We start from the raw sequence: 27,739 nt of genomic DNA, 5'->3' as shown, positions 1-27,739 counted from the left end.
TTCAGAAGGCTTTATCTCACACAAAGTAGTTATTTTTGGCTGATTGCCAGACCTTTTAATGTTTTTCATATTAAAAGGTGTTGTCAATAACAATTATTAGCCTGCATTGAGCATCTTATGTTGATCGATGTGACAGTCTTCATATACAGTCTGTGACTGTCATAACTGTTGCACTTGAGATTTTTCACTAAGGTTAATTTCTGATATCAATTCGTCTACATTACCGTTCTATTTAATTTTCTTCCCAAAAATGTGTTCTTAAGAATAAAATTCTACCATCTACCTTTTCTTTTCAGCAAGAAAAAAATTCTCGGGTCTTCACATGACCCCCTTGTTACTCTGTTGCGCCCCTACGGGAGACAAATAAGCCCTGCACTCCTGAAAATGATAAAAGTTTTGCATGAAAAGTGTTGCATATCTTCTGAATGATGTATGAGTAAATCAAACCCTTGGAGGGAGGGGGGGGGGGGAGCCTTGCACTTAACTTAACAAACATTTGCACAAAGAGATGAGCTGCTTGCACATTAAGTCCCAGAGCAAATATGCATAGACGTGTAGAACCACGACAAGAAAGAACGGGCATTGACTGACTTGTTCAGTCTAGACAAACAAATTACATCTGACAGCGAGTAGCGGAGGAATGTACACTCGAATGGGAAGCCTGTTATCGTGCAGACGGCTCTCTTTTTACCACTCATTTTCTCTCTTCTGTTCTTGTTTTCTTTTTTTTCTTCCTCCCCCCTGTGTTAATTACTTTTACCCACAGAAAGACTGTTCGTGTTCAAGGGTGTGAGCGCAACTGAGCAGAGAGATGGAGAAATGGGAAAAAAAAACAAAACAAAGGAGAACACAGCGGAAGAGAAGGGGGAAAAAAAATCTATTGATTCACAGAGGAAGGGCAGAGTGTGATCTGCCAGCCTTGCGTATATGATGAATGGCAGAGAGATTGGCAAGCCGGCACTTAACATTCTTCTGTTATTTAACCTCTCTGCTGGCTTTCTTCTCCCGCTTTCACACTATTGCTCTTTACTGAATAAAGACTGTTTTTTTATCTTCCTGCTCTCTGGTGCCCGAGTGTTGCATACAGTAGAGAAAGCTCTGCACAGCAAGAACATTAGGCTAATTTATACAGCGGTAATTAGGCCATTAGACCTGAAACAATCTGGGACCTGTAATTAAGCAAAGCGCTCCAAAAGTCAACAGCAACTCCCATTGAGCTTAGCTAAACAGTCTCCCAAAGTGTTATTTACATGTCCAAACAGCTTGAGGTCTCGGTGTAAGCAAACATGATGAGAGGAGGGGTGCGGAGGGGATTGATCAGGGAGGGGGTTTGCCATCGCACGAGAGGCGGCTTCCAAAATGTTACCACTCCGTCTCGGGTTTCTTTAACTGCGACTCGTGGCACGCTGATAAAAAAGATGAAAGGCTCAGTGTCACATTTCTGGCGGAAAGTGGGATCAAAAGCGCTAAACACACCAAGTCATGCTGTTCAGGCACAATTACCCAGTCATGCTTCTCTGCAGACGTGTCATTTGTAGGAGAAAAAAAATGGTGTTAAATTTAGTACATTTTGCAAAAAAATGTAAAATTGATAATGAAGGTGATGAATTTCAAATATAGTAATAAATCTGTGTCCAGTAAAAATGATTCTCAAATCAAACAAACCAAAAAAAGGCCAAAGGTTATCATTATTTAAAAAGTAGTAAATTGTTATTTTGTCTTCTCCATAAAACACCTTAAAAAGAACAACAACAACGATACTGCAACAGTACTCAGTCATAGCAGGACACAGACCCAGTCATACACATCATAAACTGCAACATCTCAACACTGGTCATAAAAATAGTTTACACTATACAAGTCCATGCTGTTGAGCACGTCACAGTATTTTACTGCAGTTATGACAAGACAGTCATTTAAGTTGACGTTAAAAAAAAGTCCAGCCTGTGAAATGTTTTTAACATAAATAAGGAAGTCCCATTGAGGACGGTTTGACAATTTCTTTGGCTAACAGCTGAAAAATCCTAGATTTATGAGGGTTTTGTCTTGCTTGTTGAATCTTGTTACATCTGTTTACCATGTTTTCTTTTGTGTTATTACATCTGCTGTGCACAAACTTCACTGAGGGATGCACAAAGGAAATTTTTAATGTCTGACTCTAATTTGATTTCACATTTGATTCATGTCAAAATTCGAAAGCTAAAATTACATTTAAAGATACAAACCAGCTTTGAAATGACAATAAAAAAACAAAAAGAGCTCAAATATTTCTATTAGTGAATACACAGTAGAGCCTATGTCAAATGCAATAGTACATGATATGTTCATAATTCCCCAAATCCTTTTCCTGGAATCACATATGAGTACCAGAAATGTAAAATAACTCAAACCACCTCTACTATTTGAAGTATGGTAACTTTTTTTGACCTTTGTTTATAGAAGCAATCTGGAAAAAAAAAACAATACAGTATTCGCGTTGAACCATTTACATTTCAAGAGGTCAGACACTTCTCCACATCTTCAACGGGAGTTTGTAAAACTGTAAAACACCAAAACAATGCAATGGGCCCAAATCTAAATTCTTCTTGTTTGTACATCAAAGTCATGTACATGTGCTTTTATTCACGTCTACAAAGAATCAACAGAAGTTGCAAACATGCAAACAGACGAAGTGTGGAGCATCTTTCATGCGCTGCAGTGCTGCCGAGTCGCGGGATGTGACTGCGGGCCTCGCCGCAGACGAACGTGCCTGAACAGTGAGCTCATGAGCGAGGAGAGAGGTGGCATAATGCAATCTGGCAGTCACAACCCCGGCACAAGCTTCATATGTTCCACATTAGCAATTCACAAACCTCTGGAGCAGGCCCCAGCAGCCCTTTTCCCTCACTCCGCCTTAGTCGCTTATGACAATCTGTCAGTGACTCTTTGTGCTCTTGCAGCGGAGCGTCGGCGAGAGGTGCAGAGTGTTTATGGAAGGGAGTTTGGTCCCCGAGCCGTGGGTGACACTCTGTTAAGAGCAAAGTCACTGAACTCTCACCGGAGATGATATGGGACTCGGGTTTCACCGTCAAGACAATAAGCTCACAATGCTGAGTTGACAACAAAAAAAAGGGGGAGGGAAAGGAAATTGTTTGCATTATCAAAACCGAAATCAGAATTGCAAGTGGCAGCTCAAATTTTCCGGGAGTGTCGCATCACATACATTCCAAACCTCGGCGAAGATCCTTTGTGGCAAAAACTTCCATTATGAAAAGAGATTAACCAATAAGGATATTTCAAATGATCTGCTTTAGGCTTTATCCTCCTCCCCTTGTCCTCCCCCTTCTTTTGAAATAATTCAAGTGTCCAATAAAGGACAAGGCAATTACTATCCGCTCTTTAATGAAGCGGAAGCTGGCTTTTGGTCCTGAGCATGGTGTGTTTGTGTTGAATTAGAATTAATGAGCCCGGTCAAAGTATGCTTCTAATTGCCCTTTCATTAAGACCCATTTGTAATCATGTCTTAATGACTTCCTTCTCCTAAAAGACTGAAAAAGAAAAAAAAAAAAAAAAAAGGAATAAGCCAAAAAAAATGAATGGTGTAGCTTGGAAAAGTTGCACCGAGGTCATTAAAGTGAGGAAGAGTTCTAAGGAGCTGCTGAATCAGTCTGAAAACTCTGAAAATCATTACTGCTTCTCTGTTTCAAAAGATTAAACAAAAGTTTTGAAACTGTGGTATCCAGTGTTTACAGAATCCTAACTTTCATGGGCTGACATGTTTTTTTATTTAAGCCTTCTGACTTGGCCAAACGGTGGTTTACCAAATGCAACCTGGGGAAAACTGTGGTGATTACATTTTCTATTAGGAATGCTTGGGCTGCTGCGGTGTGTGGCCTCAATGGGAAGGTAAAAAACTGTGACGCGTGTTTTGGCTCCCTGTGTGCCTTCCAGCTGTATTCTGTATTAGAGCACCAGAATACCCTAGAATATCCAGAAGAGCAGGGGCAATTTAGTCCCGGAGTAAACAGTAAGGAGTCCCTACAGGAAACACTGGAGATGGATTGCAGGATGAAGTCTCTCCCCCCTCTTTCCTTTGCTCTCTGTTCTTTGTGACTGTATACATTCCCTCCAGTGACACGAGGCCTGTTTGCCTTGCTAATGGAGAGCTGCGCTCGTGTAAAAGAGGTGGCAGACTCTATTTAGATAGGGCCACGGTAAAGTAAACTTCTGAGTTGGATTTAAAATAAACCTCAGCGGAACGGTTTGCCATGCGGCGGAGTCGTGGGCAACAGCCAGAGGAGTGAGCGAGGGAGGGAGGGCGGAGGGGAGGGAGGGAGAGAGTGGTGAGAGAGTAAGAAAAAGGGGTCCAGTCACGGTGCGGAGTTGTGCTGAGTGAGGAGCTCCAGAGACATAAACAAACGGGGGATCTGGGTAATTCAATGAGGAGTGGCGGATGTGGGAATGAAGGTGCATGTTACGGGGGCGAAAGGGTGGAGCTTTGCAAAAAAAAAAAAGAAAAGATTTCACAGTTTGTAATCTCTCTCGTCGTCCCACATTGCCCAACATGACAGAAGTTACTATGAAGTTCCCGCTATGTGGGCAGGGATGAGTAAGATTAGAGAACATGGAGCTTTTACTCCCACCGAGCTCGTACTCGGCGCAGAGACCCCGGCAAACCTTAAAGGTTCATTTCCGTGTCTGACAGCCGAGGGCCGACAGCCCGGGAGTTGAGCTGTGGAGAGTAAACAAAGCTGATTCTGCCCTTGTCGAGCACCAGCCCATCCCTGCATCCCAGCATCCCTTCAAACCCCCGCTACCCCCCCTCCCCCGGCAAACTCTGGAATCAGCCGAGGTGAGCCGAGCCAAGTCTGAGTCATCAGGAGAAAACTATCAAACAGACAGAGACAGAGCGGTCAGATACTTGCCAGAGCTGTATGGAGGAGGCTTTTCCCACTTATCTCTGCTGTTCTGCAAACAGGATAAAAACTGTTGCCCGATCCTAAGAAGTTTGCATAAGTTTTCTTTTCACTCATTGAACGTTGACAGCCCATATTATCTGTGGCATTGCTGTTGTTTTTTTCTTTGTGTCTTTGGGAATAGTAGTCCAGTTATTTGGCCTGTGCAGCTCTTTAGGATTTTCTTGCATCCCCCGACTTTTGTTCTATCTCAGTTTACTCTGAAAGAACTGAAAATATTTCTTTCTCCACAGCTTAAATACAACATATTGAGGCTTTAACTGTTTGCTGAAGGTGTATAAGTCAATACAGGGTGAATGATAGTGGTGGCTACCTGAATGTGCAGCAAATATTCCACTTTTCTCGACTCATGCTATTCCACGTGTCAAAGTCAAATTAATACTTTTGCGAAAGATGGATATGACTTGTGGGAACAGATGTATAACTTTGTTGCCCTGGAAAGAGCTATCCAAAGTCTCTGAAAGTACACAAGTTACATCACCCGGGTGTTATGAACTGAGAGCGTCCAGCTTGATAGACAGCAGTGTTCAACACGATCAAATGAAACATTCTACTAAATTGCATCATGGAAAGAACTGGTATCAAGAGTTTTTTTTTTTGTATTTAACCTATACTAGAGTCTGAAAGTCAGAATATCATGTCCTCTGCTACAAATGGTGTCCTCAATTTTTTTTCTTCTTTTCTTCAGTGAACACATATCGAAGGAGCTAAGGCTACTTGTTTTGGACTGGGAATGAACCGTTGATTAAATTGTTGATTTCCAACCTGTCACAGTGAGGAGTCATTGTCAAGATTCATTTTAAACATGTCGGATGAAGCCATGATAAGACAGTTTTATGCCTATTTATGTACAACACTTTGGTTCAGCTCTGGTTGTTTTTCAAGTGCTCTAGAAATAAAGTTGAGTTGAGCTTGTTGTATCCGTCAGTGCTAAGCTCATTGTAATGTTTTGATAAATCCCAAATGTAAAAGGGGGTCTGCAGTCTTTTCTTATAGGTCATGCTTCCCCATTCCCCATTGAAAATATGTTGACAGCCAATGAATTAAATAAAGCAGGACTCTCAAACTCCAGTGAGCTGGGAGCCACTGTTGGCATTGCTGTTTCATTGGACTTCCATGGTCAAGAAATAAATTTTTTTCTCTCAAAATGGGTTTTTCCCCTCTCAAATATTGAAATATTATAAAATAATATGAATATACAAACAAAGGTTTGCTCATCGTTTTCGTCATATGCCACATTTATGGTTATATTTTCTTCATATTTAACAATATGAAGAAAATAAACACCTTAGTTTTTGATTGCTAGGGCAAATATATTTTCAAAACATCGTCGTCCTCTTGTTGTTTTTCTCCTAAACTACATTTTTAGATTCATACAGCAATAGGGTCAGTGTATGCTACATACTGAGCTTCTCAATTTAAAGATCGAACAAATAAAAGCAATTTCCAATGCAAGTTCGACATAAACAGCATCAAAGTAGTTGCCTTGTCCAACCTGGGACTGATCAACACGGAGAATGTACGACTGATGAGGTAAGTGGACCAGAGATGTGTTCAGGGATCAACACCTGCTGCGTTGCCCAACCATGCAGCTGCATTTGTCATGACCCAACACTTGCAGAGCTGTCGGGCACCCCACCGTTTGGCCAGCTGCCCTTTGGCTCATGCTTGGAAATGTTTACAAGCAAAAAAACCCCAAAAAAAACAAACCAAAACAACTAAAAACAAACCACACAGCCAACAGCTTTGCAGACTTTCTGCGTGAAGTTATGCAGATGTTGACACATGCTTTGCCGCAGGGCGGTGATACGCAACTTGGCAGTGGCCTCGGTAACAGGCAATAAAGTGACACATGTTCTTACAGTGAGAAGTGTTCATACTTTGTGAATAAAAATTTGATTTATTTGTGTGCCTGTCATTTTTCTGTTTACGACGCTCTGCTCAAGTTTCGGTGTCTGGCTGAATCGGTGCAAAATTTCCTCAACTTATGATCTGCTTGTCTCAACTTGTCCAACGGTGGATACTTCACTGCAGCAGACAACGCCAGCTCCAGTTTAAGCTTACAGCTCGGAGTGCAGTTGAGGTTAGAGGATGAGTGTGTACATTTGCAAATTCACTCTGGTGGCAGAACAGTAGTTCCAATTTCAGGGGTAAAAATAGAGAATGACTCAGAAGCTCATATTACGCAAATGTTTTAATGTTTTATCTGGAGGGGGGAAGAAAAGAAGCCTCAGGATTCTCTCTGGCAGTTGTGACAAAACACTGCAATGAAAAAGGACGCGTTTGTTCTCATTTTGTATGTCTCATTGGTTGTACTTAAATGTTATCCTTTGTACAAAACCATATTATGCTTGGCACGGTGAGAAATGTGCCGTTTGGCGGCTTTTCTTATGGTTATTTATCTCTTGTTTATTCTTGAGCTCTATCAGCCTTGAGGCATTTACAAAGACTTCCTCAGCAAACAGTTCGGAGCCACGCAGCTTTTTGCTCGGCACGTTTTAATGAGGGCTCATTTGGGTGGGGTCCGCTGAAAGATAGCCATCACCCACTGCCTTTCATTATGGCTGCTGTTTAGTTAGCTCAGCAGCGAATGAATTCACATGACTATACCCATGAAGAAGAATCCGGGCTCTCTCGATGTGTGAAGAAAAACTGCTCATATTGCTTCTCTCTTTTTTTGTTCCTCACAGCTGCTCCTCAGTTCTTCCCGACTTTCCATCCTCCAGTGCCAATTGACGACAGACACGCCCAGGGACGTTACATCTATGAGCCTTCGCCTGTGCCCCCGCTTCATGTGTAAGTCTCTCAAACTAGCCTCAAATCCTCAAGTACACGCTCATTACTCACCCCTGAGTTGACATCTTCCTTGACAAGAACAAATGGGACTTGGATCAAATTGACTGAATTGAACTAGAACACAAGCACCAATTTAAGTCAAAAGTCAAACCGACTATAGTTCTAACTTCTAGTCATTTGACTTGGTTTGTTCAACTACTCTTAGAAAGGCCTTGAACAGCCTCAGAAATTGGACACATTATTTTCATAAACTTACAAGTTGAACTTTGTGCAGTTTGCCGGATAAAAAACAAACTATGCCATTGTGTTAACATCGATGATGATTGGGATATTTACTGATGCCAGTGTATTACGGTTGCATTGAAAAACACATACCCAAAGGACAAGTGATCTAAAAGTGCAAATTTGCACTTATTTCTGGATTTCAGGACTCATTCCTGCAACGCTCGCTAAACAAAACTGACAAAGCAATTCAGCTGCATCATGTGAATCATCGACACCCCCCAAACCCCCCCCCTTTCACCTACACCTATTAATGGGCGATACAAATCAAGCACCGAAACTTCCTTCCGCCCATGGCTGTGGAGCATCCTCCTGCTGGTTGCAGGGCGCCTCTCTTTGCCTTTCAGGATCAAAGGCCACGGCCCTGTACGCGCGCAACATGATCCGCATGTCAGAGACACGCAAATGAACATGTGTCAGAGACATGGAAATGAGAGCAGGACGAGGGAAGCCTGGGAGCGCGCAATTCTCATAAGAACAGTGATCAAGCCCTGTCAAGAGAAGGAAGCAATGCCTCCGTTGACATCCACCCATCTCTGACAGACACAGATGGGCTCCTGACACATCAACTGTTTACAACCACCACCAGCCTCTTCCGACCGTGTGCACATACACCACATTAAATATGAAATCGGGTAAATACACGCCTCAGGACGAAGTGAGGTAAGTAATCGCAGGAAGGGTAACTGTTAATGCACCTCTGATGGCGCTGGCCACATCATCAGAGAATTTCAAAGCACTTTCACTCTTTCGTTTTTTACTCACTTTTTACTCCAGCCATCATTTGTATTCTTTACTTCCAAACAACAAGCGCCACAAGTAGATGCTTCATTGTCCTTGTGGCGCTTGTTTCCTTCCAGCAGACACGAAGGAAGCGATCATCGTGCGACGAGGACAAATTGGATGGGGCAGCTACTTGGGCCGCATTATGTTTGATATTCTTCATCATTATCAACTCAACCCCCCTTTTTCCTCCTCTTCAGGAGTCATATCTCTCCCTTGCTGATGTGCCACTAAGCGTAATGAATTTTTTATGTCCCCCCCCTCCTCACTCTTCAGCCTCCCCACCTCCGACCCACCCTACCTCTCTCAACCCCCTCGTCTCCTGCTCTGGGGCTGCAGCAGAGGAGGAAAGGTAAGGAGGGGGGCGAGGGAGAGGAGGAAATAAAAAAGGGAGGTGATTGATGCCCCATGTCACCGCAAACAAAATGGCAAATATAATTTAGCATTTAGCTTATGCGGAGATAATGGGGCGAACACGCGCAGCCAACACAGGCTCAAACAAACAGCCCGGCTTGTTATCCGTCAGGAGTGCTTTGGTACGACGTGGAGCACAGGTTAGGGAGGGGTGAGGAGAAAAATGAGAAGGGGTGGCAGCGGCGGTGGTGGTGGTGGTGGTGGTAGAGGGACAAAACAAGAGCTGGGGAATTGAATTAAGGAGGAGAAGTTATGCAGCAGCCGACGTCTTCAGTCACTCCGTCCGGACAGGAGTTATCTGCGCGCTTGGTTTGCTGTCACCGGAGACACGGCCATGTTCTGCCATGCTACTTAAGGCCTATTTATCCAAACCATTAAGCATTGAGCTGTTTAATACGTCAAGCTACGACAAGGGGAAACTATTTGTCATGATTATAAGACAGCTGTTGAGTGGCTCTCCATATTTAAATCAAGTCTGTGGACTCACCGCGGCAAGCTAGGTGTGATCCATGAGCTTACGAGGGGTTTTCATGTGGAAACGTTCCTCTTTTTCAGCTCGCTTGATTAAAAAAGCAGCTCTGAATCCTTTCGGTGAGAAGCTGGACTCATCACTTGTGGTGTTACAGCTGCGTACAACCACCTGACGGCAAATTAAAGGAAATTACACTCCCAGGTTTGGGTTTTGTGCAAGTTTTAGCTGTGGCTAAACTTTTATGGCCGTGAAACTGCAGCCAAAAAAGCAAATCTCCAGCGGCATTTAAGTGATGCCTTGTGCTCGGTAATGTTGCTTGTAGCCAGCATGAGCAAATAGGGCCAGTCGACGTATGGCTGTCGCTTCAGGGAAATGGAGGACAGGAGGCGGCTTATGGAGAAATATTGAATTGTTTTAGGACAAGTTCTCCTCGGTGTGCAGAATTAATCGTTATTAGCTCTCTCAAAGATATGCCTAAGTACACAGGGACTATTATTGCAGTACTTCCCCATGCAACCTCTCATTACGGCCTGTAATTACAGTTGGGTTGGCCCTGCGGCAGTTCCATCAATCCAGCCGGCTTCCCCCCGCCACGCACGCAAAAGCCAGCCACTACCGGGCGTCCATGGCCGGAGAAGAAGAAGAAGAAAAAAAAGAAAAAATGCACCACGAGCGCCAGGCAGCTTGTTTCCTCTCTGCCACAATGACACATCCACCATCCGTACGCAGCAAATGAACAGAATCATATCCTATTACCGCGAAGGGCCTAATTGAAACATGTTTATTTATGGCCCTCGTTTTGAGACGAGGAGCGGGCGTTAGCAGCGCAGCTAACGGGCTCCAGCAATATGAGGCTGTGGAATTAAATTAAAAGCTCATAAAATGAAATATGCTCTGTATTAGCTGTTTGACACTTAATTTGCCTTCAAATGAGCAGAGGAAATCACAAATTAACTGTCTGTTTTTTTTGTTTTTTTCTGCACTCCCCCTCTTTACCTCACCTACCCTGTTAGGGAAGGGAGAGCGCAATTACAGACAGAGGCTAATCGTTTAGTTTATGAATTCTTGTGGGGAAGGTACGAATGTGCCATTCACTATTAAAGCCTCGGGGGGTCAGGAGAAGGAGGTGGGGGTCCCCTCTCGCGGTTGTTGGAAAAAAAGAAAAACAACATTTCAGAGTTTGGTTCAAATTGAAAATAGTCCAAACAACTAGCAGGAGCCTTTTACTGACCAGTCTTTTCTGCCTTGAAGCCGATGCTTCTGACTCTGTGATGGAAACATCATACCTCCAAAGAGAGAAAGAAGCCTTCCTGCTCCAGAGAAGATGCTTCCTGCTTAAATAAACACACTGACTGGGTGAAGAGCCAGCTCTCCATGGGAGCTCTGGTCCCCTTGTGCCACCACTATTGTGTGCGACTGGCTTAATGGGAGCTTTTTTGGAAGGGGGGGGGGCAAAGAGAAGAGAGCACTTCTTTCATTCCAGCTTTATTGCCTGACCACGGTACACAGCAAAACAAAACAAGCCTCTCATGCGAAGCTCCAACGGCGGCTCTCAGTCACCCGGAGACGGCTCGCAACAAACAGAGGTATTCGCCACAAGTCAATTATCAGCATCAGGGTTTGCTCTGGAGTCCCGGGCCCTCGTGCTGTGAATGGGGCCACAAAAACAACAAAACATTCTTATGGGATAAGCAATTGACTCACAACCCTCTGCTCACTCGCTCCGTGCGAATCCAGAAAAGACAGGAGTCGACCTGACAGTCAATTTAAAAGTCTGTAAAGTTGTAAAACAAAGAGCACTTTGAGCTTTGAGGTTTTATTTTCTAGTTTGTGGGTTTATGATGAAATGTCTGCTCTTGTTCTTGAAATGTGTTTTATTTTTTTTCCAAAGGATTTCAGCTCAAAAACAACCAAATTCACCTGTCAATTTATTAGAAAGTGGATTAAAGGAAATGTAAATTTAATTCTTCTCAATAAAACAATAGTAATTGCTTTTCTGGACATGAATTTGAAATGGTTGATAAAAAAAATAAAAAAAAAAAAACATATGGCTCATGCACAAGTGTTTTTTATGAGTGCAGTGGTATAGTGGGCTGGTGGGGGGCTCACAGTGGGGTTGGGTTTCCATGTCCCCGGCCTGTGTGGGTATTTCATTCAGAAGTGTGTGTGTGTGTGTGTGTGTGTGTGTGTGTGTGTGTGTGTGTGTGTGTGTGTGTGTGTGTGTGTGTGTGTGTGTGTGTGTGTGTGTGTGTGTTCAGCTGCAGGCCGGCCTGCCACACAAATGATGAACCAGGAAGGGGTTAAGTGATTTTAAGGCTGTGGGATTTGTAGTTTCAAGAGATTTCGTGTTTTATGAAAAGTGCAACATGGCAGTAATACCACTGGGTCACCTTGTTACAATTCCGGTCGATTTGTTTTTTGTTTTTTTTTCAAGCATCTCATATTTTCACCAATTCCATAGAATTTGGGTATCATCTTGTACCCGCTTCCCCTTCGCCGAGTGTGTTTTTGTTTCTTTTTGTTGTAAGATGTGGGCCGAGTTCTTTTGTTATTTACATAAACTGTTGTCAGAGCGCCCAATCTGTGCATAGAGGAGCGGCGTGTTGCTTAGCATAAAGACCACGGTCTTATCTCAACACCTCCTTCCAGATGGGACGAGGCCGAGAATTGCGGCGCGCACACACATATACACACCACACCCCACACATACACACACATGCACACATGCACACACATATACACACCACACCCCACACACACACACACACACACACACATACACACATACACACATACACACACATGCACACATGCACACATGCTGGAAAACAATAGGAAGACAAAAAAAAATAAGGACCTGGTGCAGCTCCTAGAGAAGGACAAAGGTTTTCTTCTGTTGCGATTTATGATGTGATTCAACTTTGAAATGTCAAGGCCTTATTTTATTTTATAGCTCGACAAAAACTTTCTCCACTTTCTCAGATTATATTTCCTCACTGTGAAATATTACACAAGCCTGGAATCTACAGTGGCCTCATTTGTAGCATTTTTATACAATTTCCATGCTGCTCTTCATTGTAAAACTATTGAAAATACAACCTGCTCGGAAGAATTTCCATTACTATTGCATTTGAATATCGTCTAGACTAAAACAGAATGTGAAGTGGGGCCATAAATTACATTAGGAATAAATGATTATGCCGTAATCGCATCTGATAATCTCTGTCCAGATATGGCTGCTGTCACCTAAAAGCAGGGGCAGAAAGACGAAGGCCACTTTTTCATCTTCCTCGCCAACTGTCCAAAACCCATTCTGTGTGACTTCATAGGTCACCCTTCTCTGGTGCACTCACTGGTTTCCCCTCCGTCCCTCCCTCCCTCGCCTCCTCCCCCACCTCCCTGCTTTCTTTAATACTTTCTCTATGGAGTAAGTCGAGGGGACAGGCGGTCACGCAGTAGCTGGCTTCATGATTAATGGTGTTTATTCTTGACAGAAGGCTCCTTTATTTATCTGCATTGCAGTTTCCCTGATACTATCAGTCACCTGAATGAAAAATATTCAGTCATACCAATTTTGCAGTATAATTGAGTAGAGTCACTTCCTTTCAGCTCCCCCTCCACTAACCCCCCCCCCTCCCCACTTGCTCTCCTCTCCCACTCTATCTGGCAGCCTTATCATCGCCACAGTAATTTTCGCGCTGCGTTGTTTGATATGGAGAGGCTGGCTTTAGCCGCATTTGACATAAAGCCTCTTCAATTTTCACAGGAGGAAAAAAAAGGGGGGGGGGGGGGGGGGGGGGGGGAAAGTTGTGCCACTCTGTGAAAATGTGCGAGGAGGGTAAAGTACCCCCCCCCCCCCCCCCCCCCCTTCTCCTTCTTTTTTTTCTGAGGCAATTTCAGGATTTAGAGAGAAAGGAGATAAATGCCTAAGCAGAAATGTGGGCCGATTGAAGTTACAGTATATCTATTTTTTTTGTATTACACCAGTTTCAGAGCCTCTAAATGGGCAGCGTAGTCTCTCTTTTTTTTTTCCTCCTCAGCCTGTGCACTGGACCGTGATATATTTGAAGGCACCTGTGTATTTTGAGAATGATGGATCCAGCAGGTTGGGAGAAAAAAGAGGGGGGAAAAAAGAGAGTTTGGCACAGCAGACACTTGACAGGGCCTGTAAAGGTTTTAGGGTTGAGTCATTACCTGTGGAGATCTGTTAAGACATGTTCCAAAAAACTACTTACAGATGCTGGTGCTGCTTCTGCTGTGTGTATATTCAAATTTATCCCCTCCGTTATCAAATGTCACATGCATTTTTCTATTTTTGAATCTTCTTTCGTGGGTTTACATCTGATTTTAAGTCTTAAATGCAAACCCTTTTTGTAAATTAATAAACATTTCCCTATTTTATCTCATTTCTTACATAACTATTTCATTCATTCAAGTCTGATTATCGGTTTAACAAATGTTCCCCATTTCATTATCGCTTCTGCAGTGTTCCTTTTGAATTTAATTTAAGGGTCCATTAAAATAGCTTTGAAAAAGGTACATTTTTGATAAAAGGGGAATACATTAATCTCTAATATGAGGCCTGTGAATTTGCACATGTAACACATTAGTGGATTTGATTTTCTATACACAAGTCATTTGCCCCCTCTTCATGTTTGAGATCTCAATTTGTAGCTCTCCCAAGGAGCACAATGGAAAACCAGGTCTGAGGGGAAGAGATAACAGGCAGGTGCCAACAGCTCTGCGCTAATGTGTGTGTGCGTGTGTGTGTGTGTGTGTGTGTGTGTGTGTGTGTGTGTGTGTGTGTGTGTGTGTGTGTGTGTGTGTGTGTGTGCGTGTGTGTGTGTGCGCGCACATGCGTGCGTGCTTTCTTGTACAGCCATGCTTGCGCACATACACACACTTGTGTTTGAATATTGCATTATTTATTTCCTTGCATTTAAAAAAAAGAAATAAGGAAATGTAAATATAAATATAAATAGAATATAATGTCAATTTAGAAAAATATCAAAATTGTTTTATGAATTGATGCAAACCATTTAATATTTTTCTGTGTTATTTCTGATTTTAATAGGCCTTCGCTGTACTTTTTACATTCTAATATAAGGTTTGGGAGAAAAAAGGGTTATTTTGGCATCCAGATATTATTATTATTATTATTATTATTATTATTATTATTATTATTATTATTATTATTATTATTATTATTATTATTATATTATTGGAACCATCTCGTACAAATAAATTTGTTAATTTACTCATCAAATTAATTTTTAATTTGCAAAGGATAGGTCATCTATGATCAAAAAAATATATCTTTATTTCAGCCTTTAAAAAAAGAGAAATTGTTCAATTTAAACAAAAATGTCTGCTGGTTCATTTTGTGTCAATCAGCTAATTAATTCACTGACTAATCTTTACCCCTATAATTTAAAATTTAGTGGGCAGGGACATTATACAAAAATTAAATTACATTTGTGTGATGTATTACACTTCTAAAGAGCTCTGAAGTGGAGGCAGATTTTCTGTGGTTCTACCAAGTAGCTTATTTGATGGGTGTGGCGCGCTGTCACTTTTTATGAGCCATGCCGTTCCTTAATTGGCTTTGTAAAAGACCCTCCTCTTATTGTCGGGGACCTATTAGAGAACAGCAGCGACTGTCAAAGATATAAGCCGGCGCTGACAGCACGCCGCCGCACAGCGTCTCCACAACCTGAGGCAGCAGCTGTCCTCGTGTACATCTGTAAAAAAGAGAGAGAGAGAGAGAGAGAGAGAGAGAGAGAGAGAGAGAGAGAGACTCACGTGAGCTGTCTCTTAAATATACCTTTCCTGCAATCAGAGGATTGATTAATCAATTTTATTTCTAAGAGTGATTTTAGCTTCTCCTTTTTTTCTCAAAAATTCAACCTGTGCCCCTCGGACGTCATGCTGTAGCAGTGCCGAAATGTGGAATTTCCATTACTCCTGATCTCTGGGCTCCAGACCCTGCGATCCCACTCTGGGGGCCAGTTATAGCAAGTAACGAGACCAAGGGAACAGGGTCATAAATCCTCTCCAACTCTCCCCATTTTCCATCCTCTCCTCCGTCCCTCCCCTCGTTTCCTTTTCTTCCCCTCGCTCCCTTTCGCATTTCCATCCCTCCCCTCGTCCTAGCCCCCGATAAATGATTGAACCCTAAACACAACAATGTAAAATATTAACCGCGTGCCGGCTGTAAAAGGCTTCTAGTCTGGCTGATGTTCTGCTAAAGACCAGTGACACTTTGAACGTGGGAGGAAATGAGTTCATTACCTCTCTCGCAGCTTCGGCACATCCTCTCTCTGTTTATCTTTCAAATAACCCCCAAAAAATCCCCTCCTTCTTTACACTCTTCCCACCAATGAAAATTAATTCATATCACATAAAGGGATTCTTTTCGCTCACCCTCTCGTTATCGCCCTTATCAGATGTAGCGTCCATTTCATCTGATAGAGACGAGTTTCATCTAATCAGTCTGTTTGCAACATGGGCCAGAAAGAAGCCCCTTGCTATTTGTATTTCCCATGAGGCCTTACTTCTCTCAGAGGGTGTCAGCTTTTGTTTTTTGTTCCCTCCTTTCATTGAGAACTGGAGCTGCACATATATGCAGAGTCATGCACGCATCTGCGGGTTGACATGGGTTTTGCTGCACGACCATCTTGACTTTAAACTTTATTTTACTAAATTAGGCGTGAGGGTATATTAAAGGGGACTGAATAAATCTGGGGAACTTGTTATACCATGCAGTCCTATTAGGAATTCCCTCCCTCTCCTATCAGTTTTGTTTCGGGGTTTGTGAAACATCCTCCTTTGGGCATTTCCCAAATTTCCCCAGGTCTGTGTTTAAGCTTCCCCGAAGCTTCATCAAGCCCGAGCGTGGCACCGCCGCTCGTTCGGCTCCTTCATGATTAAATATCAAGGAACTCCACTTGACATTTTATTAGCCCAACAAGATGGATGAAATGGCCAGAATAAAGTAGGCTGTGTCTGTTCACTTTCCCACCAGTGCTTGCCTTTCTTCTGTCCGACTCTCCTTTTTCCTTCCACTCCAAAAGAAGTATGTATTAGGAAAACGTGATGGATTTCATTCTGAGGAGGAGATTTTCGAAGTCGAGAGGAAAACATATATTTCTGTGTCTTGTACCTGATGCTCCTGCTCTGCCCCCCCCCCTCTTCTTTCCATCTTCTTTATTATTTTTTTTCTGTTGTTCTACCTCAGATCTCTGTCTGAAGGATTAACCATCTCCAGCGGTGTGTCTCTGCCGTCTCGTAGCGCTGTGCATTGTTTGTGATTTGCTCGGGCCCATCCGTGCGGCTGCTCATTTCAGCAGCCCAGTGTGACGCGCTGGATTGAAGGGAGGGTGGTGGGGGGGGGTTGAGGATCTCAAGGAGCCACGCCGCTTCTCGCAGCCTCTCGGCCACACTCATTCTCCTCACCTGTAGGCTGCTGACACACACACACACACACACACACACACACACACACACACACACACACACACACACACACACGCACACACGCACACAGACACACTCATTACCTGACCTGTCGGGCAGTGGAGGCGATGGGGTGTGGAACCCGGACCCTGTTTAGCTGCAGGCGTCAGCTGAGTTTTTGTGTAAAAGGCATCGGGGCCATCGAGACGCTACTTGAGAGGAAAAAAAAGAAAGATTGATGTGCTTCCCCTCTTTTTTCAGAAGTTTAACGCTTTAACACCCAGGAGTCCCCTCCTGTCTCCTCTCTTGCCCGAGGCATGCCAGAGGAACTCCAAACACTGACTGAGAGCTAATTCCACCTGTGCTTATTCTCCTGCTTTGGGAAGGGAAAAAAAATAAAAAATAAAAGAAGAGAGAAGAAACAAGCAATCAAGCACGTAATTCTCAGTGAGCAGAGATGGAAGGTAGATTATTTCCACTCAAAGCATTTTAAAACGAGCAAAATCAAGCATGGGAGAGGACAAAAAAGGAACGAGCAACTCTTTTTTTTTGTCCTCGTTGGTCTCACGTTTGTTCCCTGACTTCAGCCCCCTTGAAATTACAGGAAAAAAGGGTCTGCTCATTTTGTGTAATTTCACTTTCATGTTTTCGTTTTTCTTGCTGTACACCCTGTTGATTCGTTTTGGTAGACTTTCTTATCTCGATGGCTGGAATTGCATTTAATTGCAGTGTGGAAAAAAAAAATGGCTTTCCAAACAGCCTGGGAAGAAAAACCCCCGCTGCGTGGCACAGCCGAACAGGAAACTTTTTTTTTCCTTCCCCAAAATGACGACTGTTCGCAGTGTAATGCAGAACAAGCAGGAGTGGTGAGAAGATGTGATTGTGTCTTTTCTTGATAAAACGTAATCCCCCGACTTTGTAGACGTGACGCCTTGATCTGAAAGAATTTCTTTTCTCTCCTTCCCGTGCGGAGTACGTTCGTGACTCGTCTGAGTTCGCGGAGACGGCGGTTACTCTTGACACCTGGGCCCGTTTGTTATGACTCGGGCCTGTCACACTCGCTGACTCCTGTGGATAAACATACGTCATCGCTGCAGCGGCGTGTAAGTGATACGTGCCTGAGGGGAGGTACTGCGAATCCTCCGGCCGGCCTATGCTTATATGTAAACGGTGTGCGTGAGACCCACAGCCCGGCGGTGTGTGTGTGTGTGGGGGGGGGGGGGGGTGGCGAGGGTGGCGGGGGGGTATTGAACTGGACAGTGAGCGTATGTGTGCGCCGACTGACTAAGCAGTGTATGGGAATGTCTGGCACGCCTCCAGAAGTATCCCACCGAGAGGGAATCCTGCTTGATGTGACCATGAATAGAAAGCCCTTCCCTCCACCCCCGCAGACCCGCCCGGGCCTTTGATGTCAGGGGGTCACACGGCGCTCTCACAGCACCGGGGGGACATAGTTACTCTGAACGCCTGGCAACCTCACTGTGCCCTGCCAGCTCCACGGCTTTGCGCTGCCTCGGACAGGAGAAAGGCTTAACGATGACACCGCCGCTGCTGGTCAGCAACGAGGAAATTCACATTACATGGGCTCTGTTGCTGTTGATGCTGACAAAAAAAAAAAAGGCCAAAGGACAAATTCCTGGCACACATTTACTACTGGAATGTTCCCATTTAATGAGCCACCTGCAGCTCATATGCCAGGACAAAACAAAATACAAGCATTATTATAAGTATCTAAGTATTAAATCTGAATCACACCTCAGTGCCCATTAAAGCAGGACTGTTGCCGGTCCTTACAAATGTTTACAAATTAGATTGTTTTTTTAATGAACATTGCAAAAATGTCAACAGAATCTCAAGTTTTTGGTGAGGTCTGTGTGCATATTAGTGACGAGTCTTTAAATACAAGGTATTATGGTAGTAGTGCCTATATTACCCCATACCTGAGTGTGTGGAAAAATGCATTAAATAGCTAAACAAACCAATATACATGTATGGCTTTTGCTTCTGGAGGTTGCAGTTGAGGCACAACAGAACTTGTTGACTAGTTTCACTTAAGGAGCCACATTGAGCTTATTTTGATACAGCTCTGCAGCTCTTAACATACACATTTAAAACAAAAAACATACTCTCTTAAAACAGATTGCCTTCTAATTTTCATCCGCCAGCAGTAAGGTAGCCACATTTCCATGCTGCGTTGCTACAGGCATTACTAATTCAGCTGTAAAAGGTGAAATACCACATAGCCTTCTGGAGTATAAAATTATTTTCTTTATAGTTCAACCATCTCAGATGTTAGGGTCAACTAATGCTGCAACTTCCAATAATTCTTTTACACTGATGCTGCACAACACCCACAGTACATGTCCATTGAACCACAGCTTGATGTGCACGTCCTCAATTATGTAGTCGCTTGTTATAGATATTGGGACTATGGACTCACCTTCATGGTATGAAGAAAGCAATGGTTTGTCATCAAGGACTCCTTGTGTTCACTCCTACAATGCAGATTGAGTACATCAGTGAGCGTGGCATAAAAACAGGCAAACCACACAAAAGTTCTGCCTTAACTTGCTTCCTCGTGCACAATACTTCATTTGTTATCAAGGATGAGAACCTATGGATCTATTGATGAAGATCATGTTATATGCATGAAAGCTATTGAATAGAAAAGTGTCTCTGAAAGAGTTCTGATTTCATCCCGTATTTGTTTTTTTTTTGTTAATACGAGTTCAATCTGAGCTTCCTCGAAGCCAAAGGAGGTGTTTTTTTTTTTTTTCCAAGCAGAATTTAACGAAGACTTTCCCATTGAATCATTAAGGAGCCAGAATATATCCACCTTCCTCTGTTTGTGTCTCTCAGTCTCTGTCTGTCTGTCTTCTCTCCCCCGTGTCTCGGGCTCCCTTTCCTCCCTCCTTAGGTCTCAGCTGGCTCTGTTCCTATGGCCCTTTGATCTCAGTGAAAGGGTTTGGAGCTTTAAAGTGCTTCTGTTTCCGCTGTCAGGAGCCTCTCTCTTCCTCCTCTCAGGTTTAGGCTTTCAGAGCGGTGGCAGGGTTGTGCTGTGGCTGGGTGGGTTCGCGGGGCTGAGAGCTGCACAGACGGGTGAAGGTTCCTATGAGGTGGTGAGATTGAGGTGAGGTTTGGGTGGTGGGGGTGGGGGGGTGGGGTGATGCTGTCAGCCTCGGTCAGGATAGGACCTGACACCTGACTGATTCCAGTTCCCTCCAAAAAACTCACTCTCCTGCTCATGCTTGCCCCTTGTGGATACATTTGTGTATGTGCACCGCCTCCTCTAGCTGGATCCATCGATGAAAATCTCAGTTAATTTGAATTGAACATTTAACAAAATGAAGTTCTAAATGAAAACTGTGAAAATGTCATAGAACCTCTGACTGAAGTCCATTTGCATTATTGTTCAAAGTGTAGTAAGCCATGAAGAAGGGTTTTTGTTACTTCACACCCCTAAGTATGATCGTGAACAAGCCAACTACAATTTAGTAACTTGGAAAGCAGAAGCAGTTTGGCTTTTGATTTGCTACATTAAAAAAATGTATCAAGTCGAGTCAACTCAACTTTTTAACTCAGCAATTAGAACTTTTTCCACAAAAAACCCTCAAAAAATAATGCACAGGAAAACATTAAATTAAAGTTGCACTATGTAAAACTTGAGCACTGTCACTTTTGTACTTTCGGTCACACTTGTGAGTCGCTGTAGTAGCTAAATTGTATTCAGCTCAACTGAGGTTTGCAAGTTTGTCTTTTCGTTCTTAATTTCCGACACCTCTGTCCTCGCTTGTGTTTGCTGTTCTGTCTGCCATTTTTGGACTGTGGACCAACATTGGATAAACTTAAGTTTCCATATCTACGGTGCAACACCTCAATATACGTTAAAATACTTTGACTGTTCTTTAAATGACTAAAAACTACATTCTGTACTTTTCCAGCCCACTCAGCTCAAATATCAAGTTTTAGCTACTCCAGCTTCACCTTTATTTTATTTTTTTAACATTGTGCCGTTTGGCCGCAAATAATTGTTGTCTATTATGTCAAGCACATTGTAAAGTTTGTGTTTTCAAAAATTGAAACTAGCAATTTAAACACTGGTTTCGGTCCAACTGAGAAGGTTCAGGGTCAGGACTGTTCGGTTGAAGTCATTCTTCCCTCTCCGTTGCGGGCCAGCCGAGCAGCTCGGATGGAAATATGAATGTCCGTGAGTTGTCTCAGTTGCTGGATTATTGGATTTGGACTCACCAATTTCCTGTACTCTTCTGCAAGGCACACATCCCCAGAAATTTTCTTTTCATTTCAGCCGTAACCATTTCATGCTTGAGCTAAAAGTATTTTGCAAAGCACAGTTTCTATTTTAGCTGACCGCTGTGTCAATACCAGCAGGTCCGACTGCCGCTCCACAATGATACCTTCTGTGCTTTAGTGAAGTCATCAACGCTTTACCGCAACGCTGTGTCTCTGCAGCCTTCACCAAAGAAAAAAAAATATTAGTGTTGATATAACCTTGTTCCAAACAAAGACTCAAGGCCTGCTTACATGAACGCACACCCCTCCAGAAAACCTCAAAGTCTTTTGGGGGCATATTTACTCTTGGCAAGTGTGTACTCATCCGGTGAAATAAGACGACAGTTTAAAATCCACAGACCGCTCCGTGTAAACACGCGGTGTCTTAAAGGGGCGCTGGCTGGTTTTAGCGAGGACACGTGAGAGGAAATGGCTTCCATATGTGTGGAGCTCGTGCTCTCCGTGTGCCCTGTTTGCAGGATGTCTTCTTTGAGGGTTAATAGGAATTAGAAACCGAGGAAGGGAAGCAGAGGAGTGAAGTTTTTAAGAAGGGAGTCTGCAAAACCCCGCGGTACAAGCTTTGATGTAAATCTCAAATCAGGTGTAACTAAGACTTCTCAGGCACGTCGGCACACACGCACAGGGCGAACATTCCTGCGCACACACTCTGCACATTGTCAGATTACTTCCTTTCGTCATGTTGATAAATGTACCCTGGCAGATGCTAAGATGATCACGGCCCCGCAGAGAGCGGCTGCACACACAGGATCGGTCACTCTCTTGGATGTTCTTCACTCCTCCGAACTATCCATCTCACATGCTGTCCTCCTCAAATCCCCTCACACCTGGCTCTACACCCACAAGACAACTTTTTTTTCTTTTTAACCCTCCTCCCTTTCGTCTCAAATTCCCTCTGACTCTTATCGGTCCACTCGTCTCTCCCCCAATTTACAGTTGCGCCTTTCTCCTCCTCTTCGCCCCCGACTACTGTTCGTGCGCTGATTGTATTCCCTCCCGCATATCCTCTCTCCGCACCTCCTTTCCCTCCTTTTTATTCTCTCATAACTTTGCGTCTCCTTTTCACATTTCAACAGGCTCAAATGTCCCACTTGTATAAGTTGCTATCTTCTTACCAATTACACGTTTCCTGGCTACTTCCCTTCAGTACTCCTGGCCAGCGTCATTAAAGTACAAAACATGCGTCCAAAATGTCAACATCTCAAGAATAAATGTGAATTTGACCGATTATTCTTCAACTGTAATCTGCAAAGCAAATTAAAGATCTCAAATTTTATTTTGTTAGTCAATATTAGTCAAATCTGGACCCTCTCTGTTCATAACATTGCACATGCATCCAACCCTCTCTATTAGAAAATATAGAAGGAATTACATGGTGAATGCGCATATTGTACGACTGTGAAAATTGACAAGCCACTCATGCAACCTCGATGTCAGCTGTACCCACTCCACGGCCAATATCCTGCAATGTTTGATTTCTCTTCTTGCGCCAATAGAGATGATTGTAATGAGGGACATTTTGTTGGGCTTTCTTAAGAACTTGGTGATGATATGTTTGTGTATGTATGCAGATCATCTGAACATGAATCATGAAAACGTTGCTGTTTCTGGTTGATTGTTGTTGCGTGAACAGAACATGTAACATGCAGGACAGTAGACCTTACAGGACCTGGACATGACACCATTGTTCCATTTCAACTTTTGGCATGAGCGCTGCGCCACGTATTGAAAATTTACTATTATTGCAATATCAACATGTGTATTATAATCTCTGCAATTTCAAAAGGATAGAATTTTAAATATGAAAGAAAAGTGTGATTAATTCACAAAAAACTGTGATAAAGTAACTAAAGTAATAAGGTAATGTGGCTGCCACACGGCAGAAGTCAGAAGCATAAAAGAATCGAGGAAAATTGACTAAAAACAACAAAGCCAACAAGTTCGGCTTGTGAAACACTGATGGTGGAAACAGCAGCCATACATGATGTCAAAAAAAAAAGAAAGAAAGAAAAAAAAAAAACGGCCTAGTTACACCATGTTTGCGTAACATCCCACAGAACTATTGAGTACATCAGTAACTATAGTGACTTTAAACCAGCTTGGGAAACATATGTAAGGCTACCTGACACCCCCAGCCCCCACCTCCTCTTAGTTGTCTGTTTTTATTCAAACTTTTGTGGAAAAACAAGGTAAGCAGAAGGGGGTCCACTTAGGGAGACAGAGCCAGTGTATGACAGGGTTAATTAGTGTCATTCAGCCAGAGTGGGTATCTGGCTCACCTCACAGGGGAAAAAAATAAAAACCCCAAAGAGCTTCTACACTTCTTCCTGGTGTCTTATTTCTACACCGAAAATGTTAAAAAACATCGCATGCGCTCATTTCACATGCTGTGCTCGGACCCCTAAAAAGAGTTTGAATGCACCTCACTGTTAGTGCCTGTGAAAACCAGCGCCGACGTGTACCTAAGAGCATATCTGTTTGTCTTCCAGTTTCCTCTCGGTAATCAGTGACAGAGCCGGTTTTTTGTGTTTTTCCCCTCAGTTGCACATGCTCATGTGCACCTGAGTGTGTACGTGTGTGAGATTCACGGTGTGGCCGTGTGACAACAGAGCCAGCGTCACTCTGCAGCCGTGTTGTGATCTGTGCAAATGAGCCTTGTAATGGAGGCATGTGGGCACGGGACTTGCTTATCGTCAACACACGTACACACACACACACACACACTCAGTCACATACACACCTGTTTTGAAGTGCACACTTGCCCTCGCCGTGGCCTGGGAGGTGTGTTGGGGATGAAAAATGTATCATGTGCTTTTTGACAGCTGGCGTGCAAAAAGCACACTAATCAAGCGGAGGTTGAACAAAACCGCCGTGACCGCCGTGCCGAAATGTCAGAACGTCATCCTGAAACGTCGTCACTTCTGCACACTTTCACTCAGATTTCCCTTCGGGCTGAACCTCTTGAGAGCGTTGTTGTCTTTTTTTTTCTTTTTTTTTTTCATGTACACCTGCCGTGGCATCAGGAGACAAAGTTGTAACACACTTGAACACACTGAAAGCCTTTAAAATTGTCCTGCAGCCCCTTCGGGCTAATTACAGAGAGCCCCCCGATGGTGTGTGTGTGTGTGTGTGTGTGTGTGTGTGTGTGTGTGTGTGTGTGTGTGTGTGTGTGTGTGTGTGTGTGTGTGTGTGTGTGTGTGTGTGTGTGTGTGTGAGCGTCTGTGCACACGTTTGTCCAGAGTTTCTGTGTCGTTTCCGCTCCTCTGTGCTCATTATTGACCCCGGCCTGAGCTCTTTCATTAGGGGGGCTATGAAGTGGAGGGACGGAGTGGGCCGGTAGGGGATCAGGGGATGGGGTGGAGGTCGTAATTGGGCTGTTCCGCTCCCCCCGGCCTTGCTCAAGGTCACTGCGAGCCAGGTCCCTCTCTCTTTACTCCCCTTTCCATCTCTCAACTCAACCTCCCTCTTAAACCCACACTTTTACCCCCACTCCCACCCCCCCCCTCTCTCTTCCTCTCATCCTCTGCTTTCTCCTGGGGTCTTTTGTCACAGTCGACCAGTCTACTGGGGAGCCACAGAGAAGCGGAGGGGCTAATTCAGTCTAATCTTTTAGCCTGTTAATGTCTGGCTGATATGTGGATTTCTCCACATCCTCAGGGGAAGGCCTTTGTGGTGAAGGCCATCATTATGAAGTTTCCAGGCCCTCCTAACCAATTATAAGGAGGGAGACAAATTAGTTCATCTCAAACTTCACTCCGAAGAAGTTTTCTTGATTGTTCTCAACTTTATTTCCCATCTCTTACAAAAGAAGACAATTCACAGTAAAGGTTTTGATGAAGAGGATCCTGATAGAGCTCGTTTTTTTGTTTTTTTTTCTGTCCAAAAAAAAGGGGGGGGGAGACTTTTTTTTTTTGAGTCTCGCTGCAGGATTTTTGCTAAAACGCTGTATCCGTCTCGTGCAATTGTGTCAGCTCAAAGCCAAGTTCGAAGCCGTCCGAGCGCTGTAGTGTTGCGGTGTAGCGTTGCTTGTCTGGTGCCGGGCAGCGGTGAGCTCGGTCTAACGTTTCCCTCTGATTAAGATGCAGTGGTGAAAGCTGGCTTTGATCTGAGGAAATGTCTGCGTAGGGAGCAGTTGGAATGCGGCGCTCTCTCGTCTCTGCCTTGCAGATGGAGGGAGAGAGATAGTGTCACACTCTATTTGTCTGGCCGTGCCACTGCCGGTCCACCCAGGGCAGTAAAACCTAAATGTTACAGGATAATGAAGTGAGCCCTGTGATGTGTCTCTGAAACCGGAGGACTCTGTTCTGTTTACAGTCAGCTGGCAGAAGTGGTGAAAGTACACACATTCTTTACTGCAGTAAAACAAGAGGTTCTTGTGGAAAAAAATAGGAAAACTTTGTTTAATGGGGAAAAACAATACATGCTGTGAAATATAATTCAGGTTCAAATTAGGAAAGTTGAACTTAAACAGAAGATTTGTACCAGATGTTTTTTGTAATAAGCAGGAGAAACTTTAAGTCTCTTTTTCTTGTTTGGTCCATCTAGCTATCTATCCATCCATCCATCCATTAGCCGTTTGCAAAATATAATATAAGTACATACACACAAGAGGATTTTGTACTTCATTACTTTGTAACATTGGCCACAGAATAATCAAAAGATTTTACTCGAAGCTTAACTTTCGAAGTTTAGAGAATATATTTTTTTAATGCCCCGCCCCCTTAACCTTAGGTGTGTTTGTGTGCGTGTGTGTGTAAAATCCAAACTAAACTTCAGTGCAAAACCATATTTGCACCGGTGGCAGACTTTATATGAAGACCAGATATATCAAATGAAAAGCATCGAGAAGTGTTGTTGCCTCTGTGTACCAACAGCTGCTCACAATGATACTGTATAATGTGAAAAACATGATGAAGTCCGACGTGTAACTAAAAAAGACTCCTTGAGACAAAGCATGTGTGTTGTGAGAGTTGGGTGGGGTGTGTTGGGGGGTGTTGGGGGGGGGGTGTTAAGACGGTTAAAGCTCTGTGTGTGTCCCTCACTTTGAAAAAAAACCCTGGCAAAGAGTAAACTTCCCTGAGAGGGCCGAAAGAAGTTTTCATATGATGATTTCCTCAAAGACTTTTCAGAAGTTTCCACAGAGATCTCTCTCTCATTTCACACGTTGTCCTGTTCTTTCTCCTCTGCAGGCCTCCTGCGCTGGCGGGCAGTCCGGCCTTCTCCGACATCTCCCTCATTCGGATCTCTCCCCAGCGAAACCCGTCCGTGGGGGCGGAGTCTCCCTTCCACCCTCCGCACCCGTACATCAACCCTTACATGGACTACATCCGCTCTCTCCACAGCAGCCCCTCCATCTCCGTTCTGTCAGCCACCCGGGGCCTCAGCCCTGCAGATGGTGAGCAAAGTGAAAAACACGCCAACGCAACTCATCACCCACATGTATCCACATGCACTGCAAGCGGCGATAAAAATGGATGATTGAGCCTCAGCAGACTCTTAAAAATAATTGTTGGAATTGATTAGTGAGGTTAAATTGCGGAGAAATCTCAGTTCTCTGTATCACTTTAATTCCTGTTGGAGATCAGAGGAGGTCAGACAAGAGGCAACCAGATCCATCTCTATTAAGACCCAGGGGTTGGCGAGATGTTATCTGAGCGAGGGAGCCGCTAGATGTGAGTATTATGAGTGCGGCGCTCCCCGTGTGGGTGGGGGCTCAGGTCGGAGGGAGGCTAATCCTTTTGATCTGTGAGTCATGTCAGAGACCTCTGGAGGATGCATCAGCGAGCGGCAGGGTCACATACAGTTACACTGCACGCACGAGAGGACGGGGGGGGGGAATTCAAGTGCAGGGTTGGAAGGTGCAAGGGCAGGGAGTGTGGGTTGTTATGTCTTCCTATGGGGAGCGTTTGTTTCCGGAGACCCCCAAATGGATTTTGACCCAGAAATCAATGGAAGCTGACATCTGAAGGAGTTTATTAATGAACTACTGATTGAAAATGTCAGTGTTGAAATGGGAATAAGAAGTACACCCACATTTTAGATCTACATTCTTAGCAAATACTGTTAAAAAATAATGAATCATTAATTTTTTTATTGAATTCACTTAAGTTTTGACCAATTGGGCAGTTTTTTTTTTTTCAATAAGTACGAAATCCAAAATTATTCCTACGTACAGCTTTGCAAATGGTAAAATTGTCATTGTTTTCTAAAAACAAGCAAAAAAAAAAAAGAATAAAATTTTTACTTGGCAAACAAATCTTTCGGGTGTTGACAA

The 27,739-nt window shown here is 43.7% G+C and overlaps 1 protein-coding gene across 2 annotated transcripts in view; it reads left to right on the top strand.

The window, feature by feature from the left end:
• gli3 (GLI family zinc finger 3) overlaps positions 1-27,739 on the top strand; it is a 99,949-nt gene that overhangs the window by 46,118 nt on the left and 26,092 nt on the right. For both annotated transcript variants that reach the window (XM_080489562.1, XM_080489563.1), the window contains exons 4-5: positions 7,646-7,751; positions 26,655-26,860. In XM_080489562.1, the coding sequence (XP_080345688.1) occupies positions 7,646-7,751; positions 26,655-26,860 (312 nt within the window). The remainder of the gene's footprint in view (positions 1-7,645; positions 7,752-26,654; positions 26,861-27,739) is intronic.

This window comes from Lipophrys pholis, assembly GCF_963383615.2.
Source record: "Lipophrys pholis genome assembly, chromosome: 20".
Lineage (NCBI taxonomy): Eukaryota > Metazoa > Chordata > Actinopteri > Blenniiformes > Blenniidae > Lipophrys > Lipophrys pholis.
The sequence above is the reverse complement of the archived record's forward strand: the minus strand, read 5'-3'. Positions and strand labels throughout refer to the sequence as shown.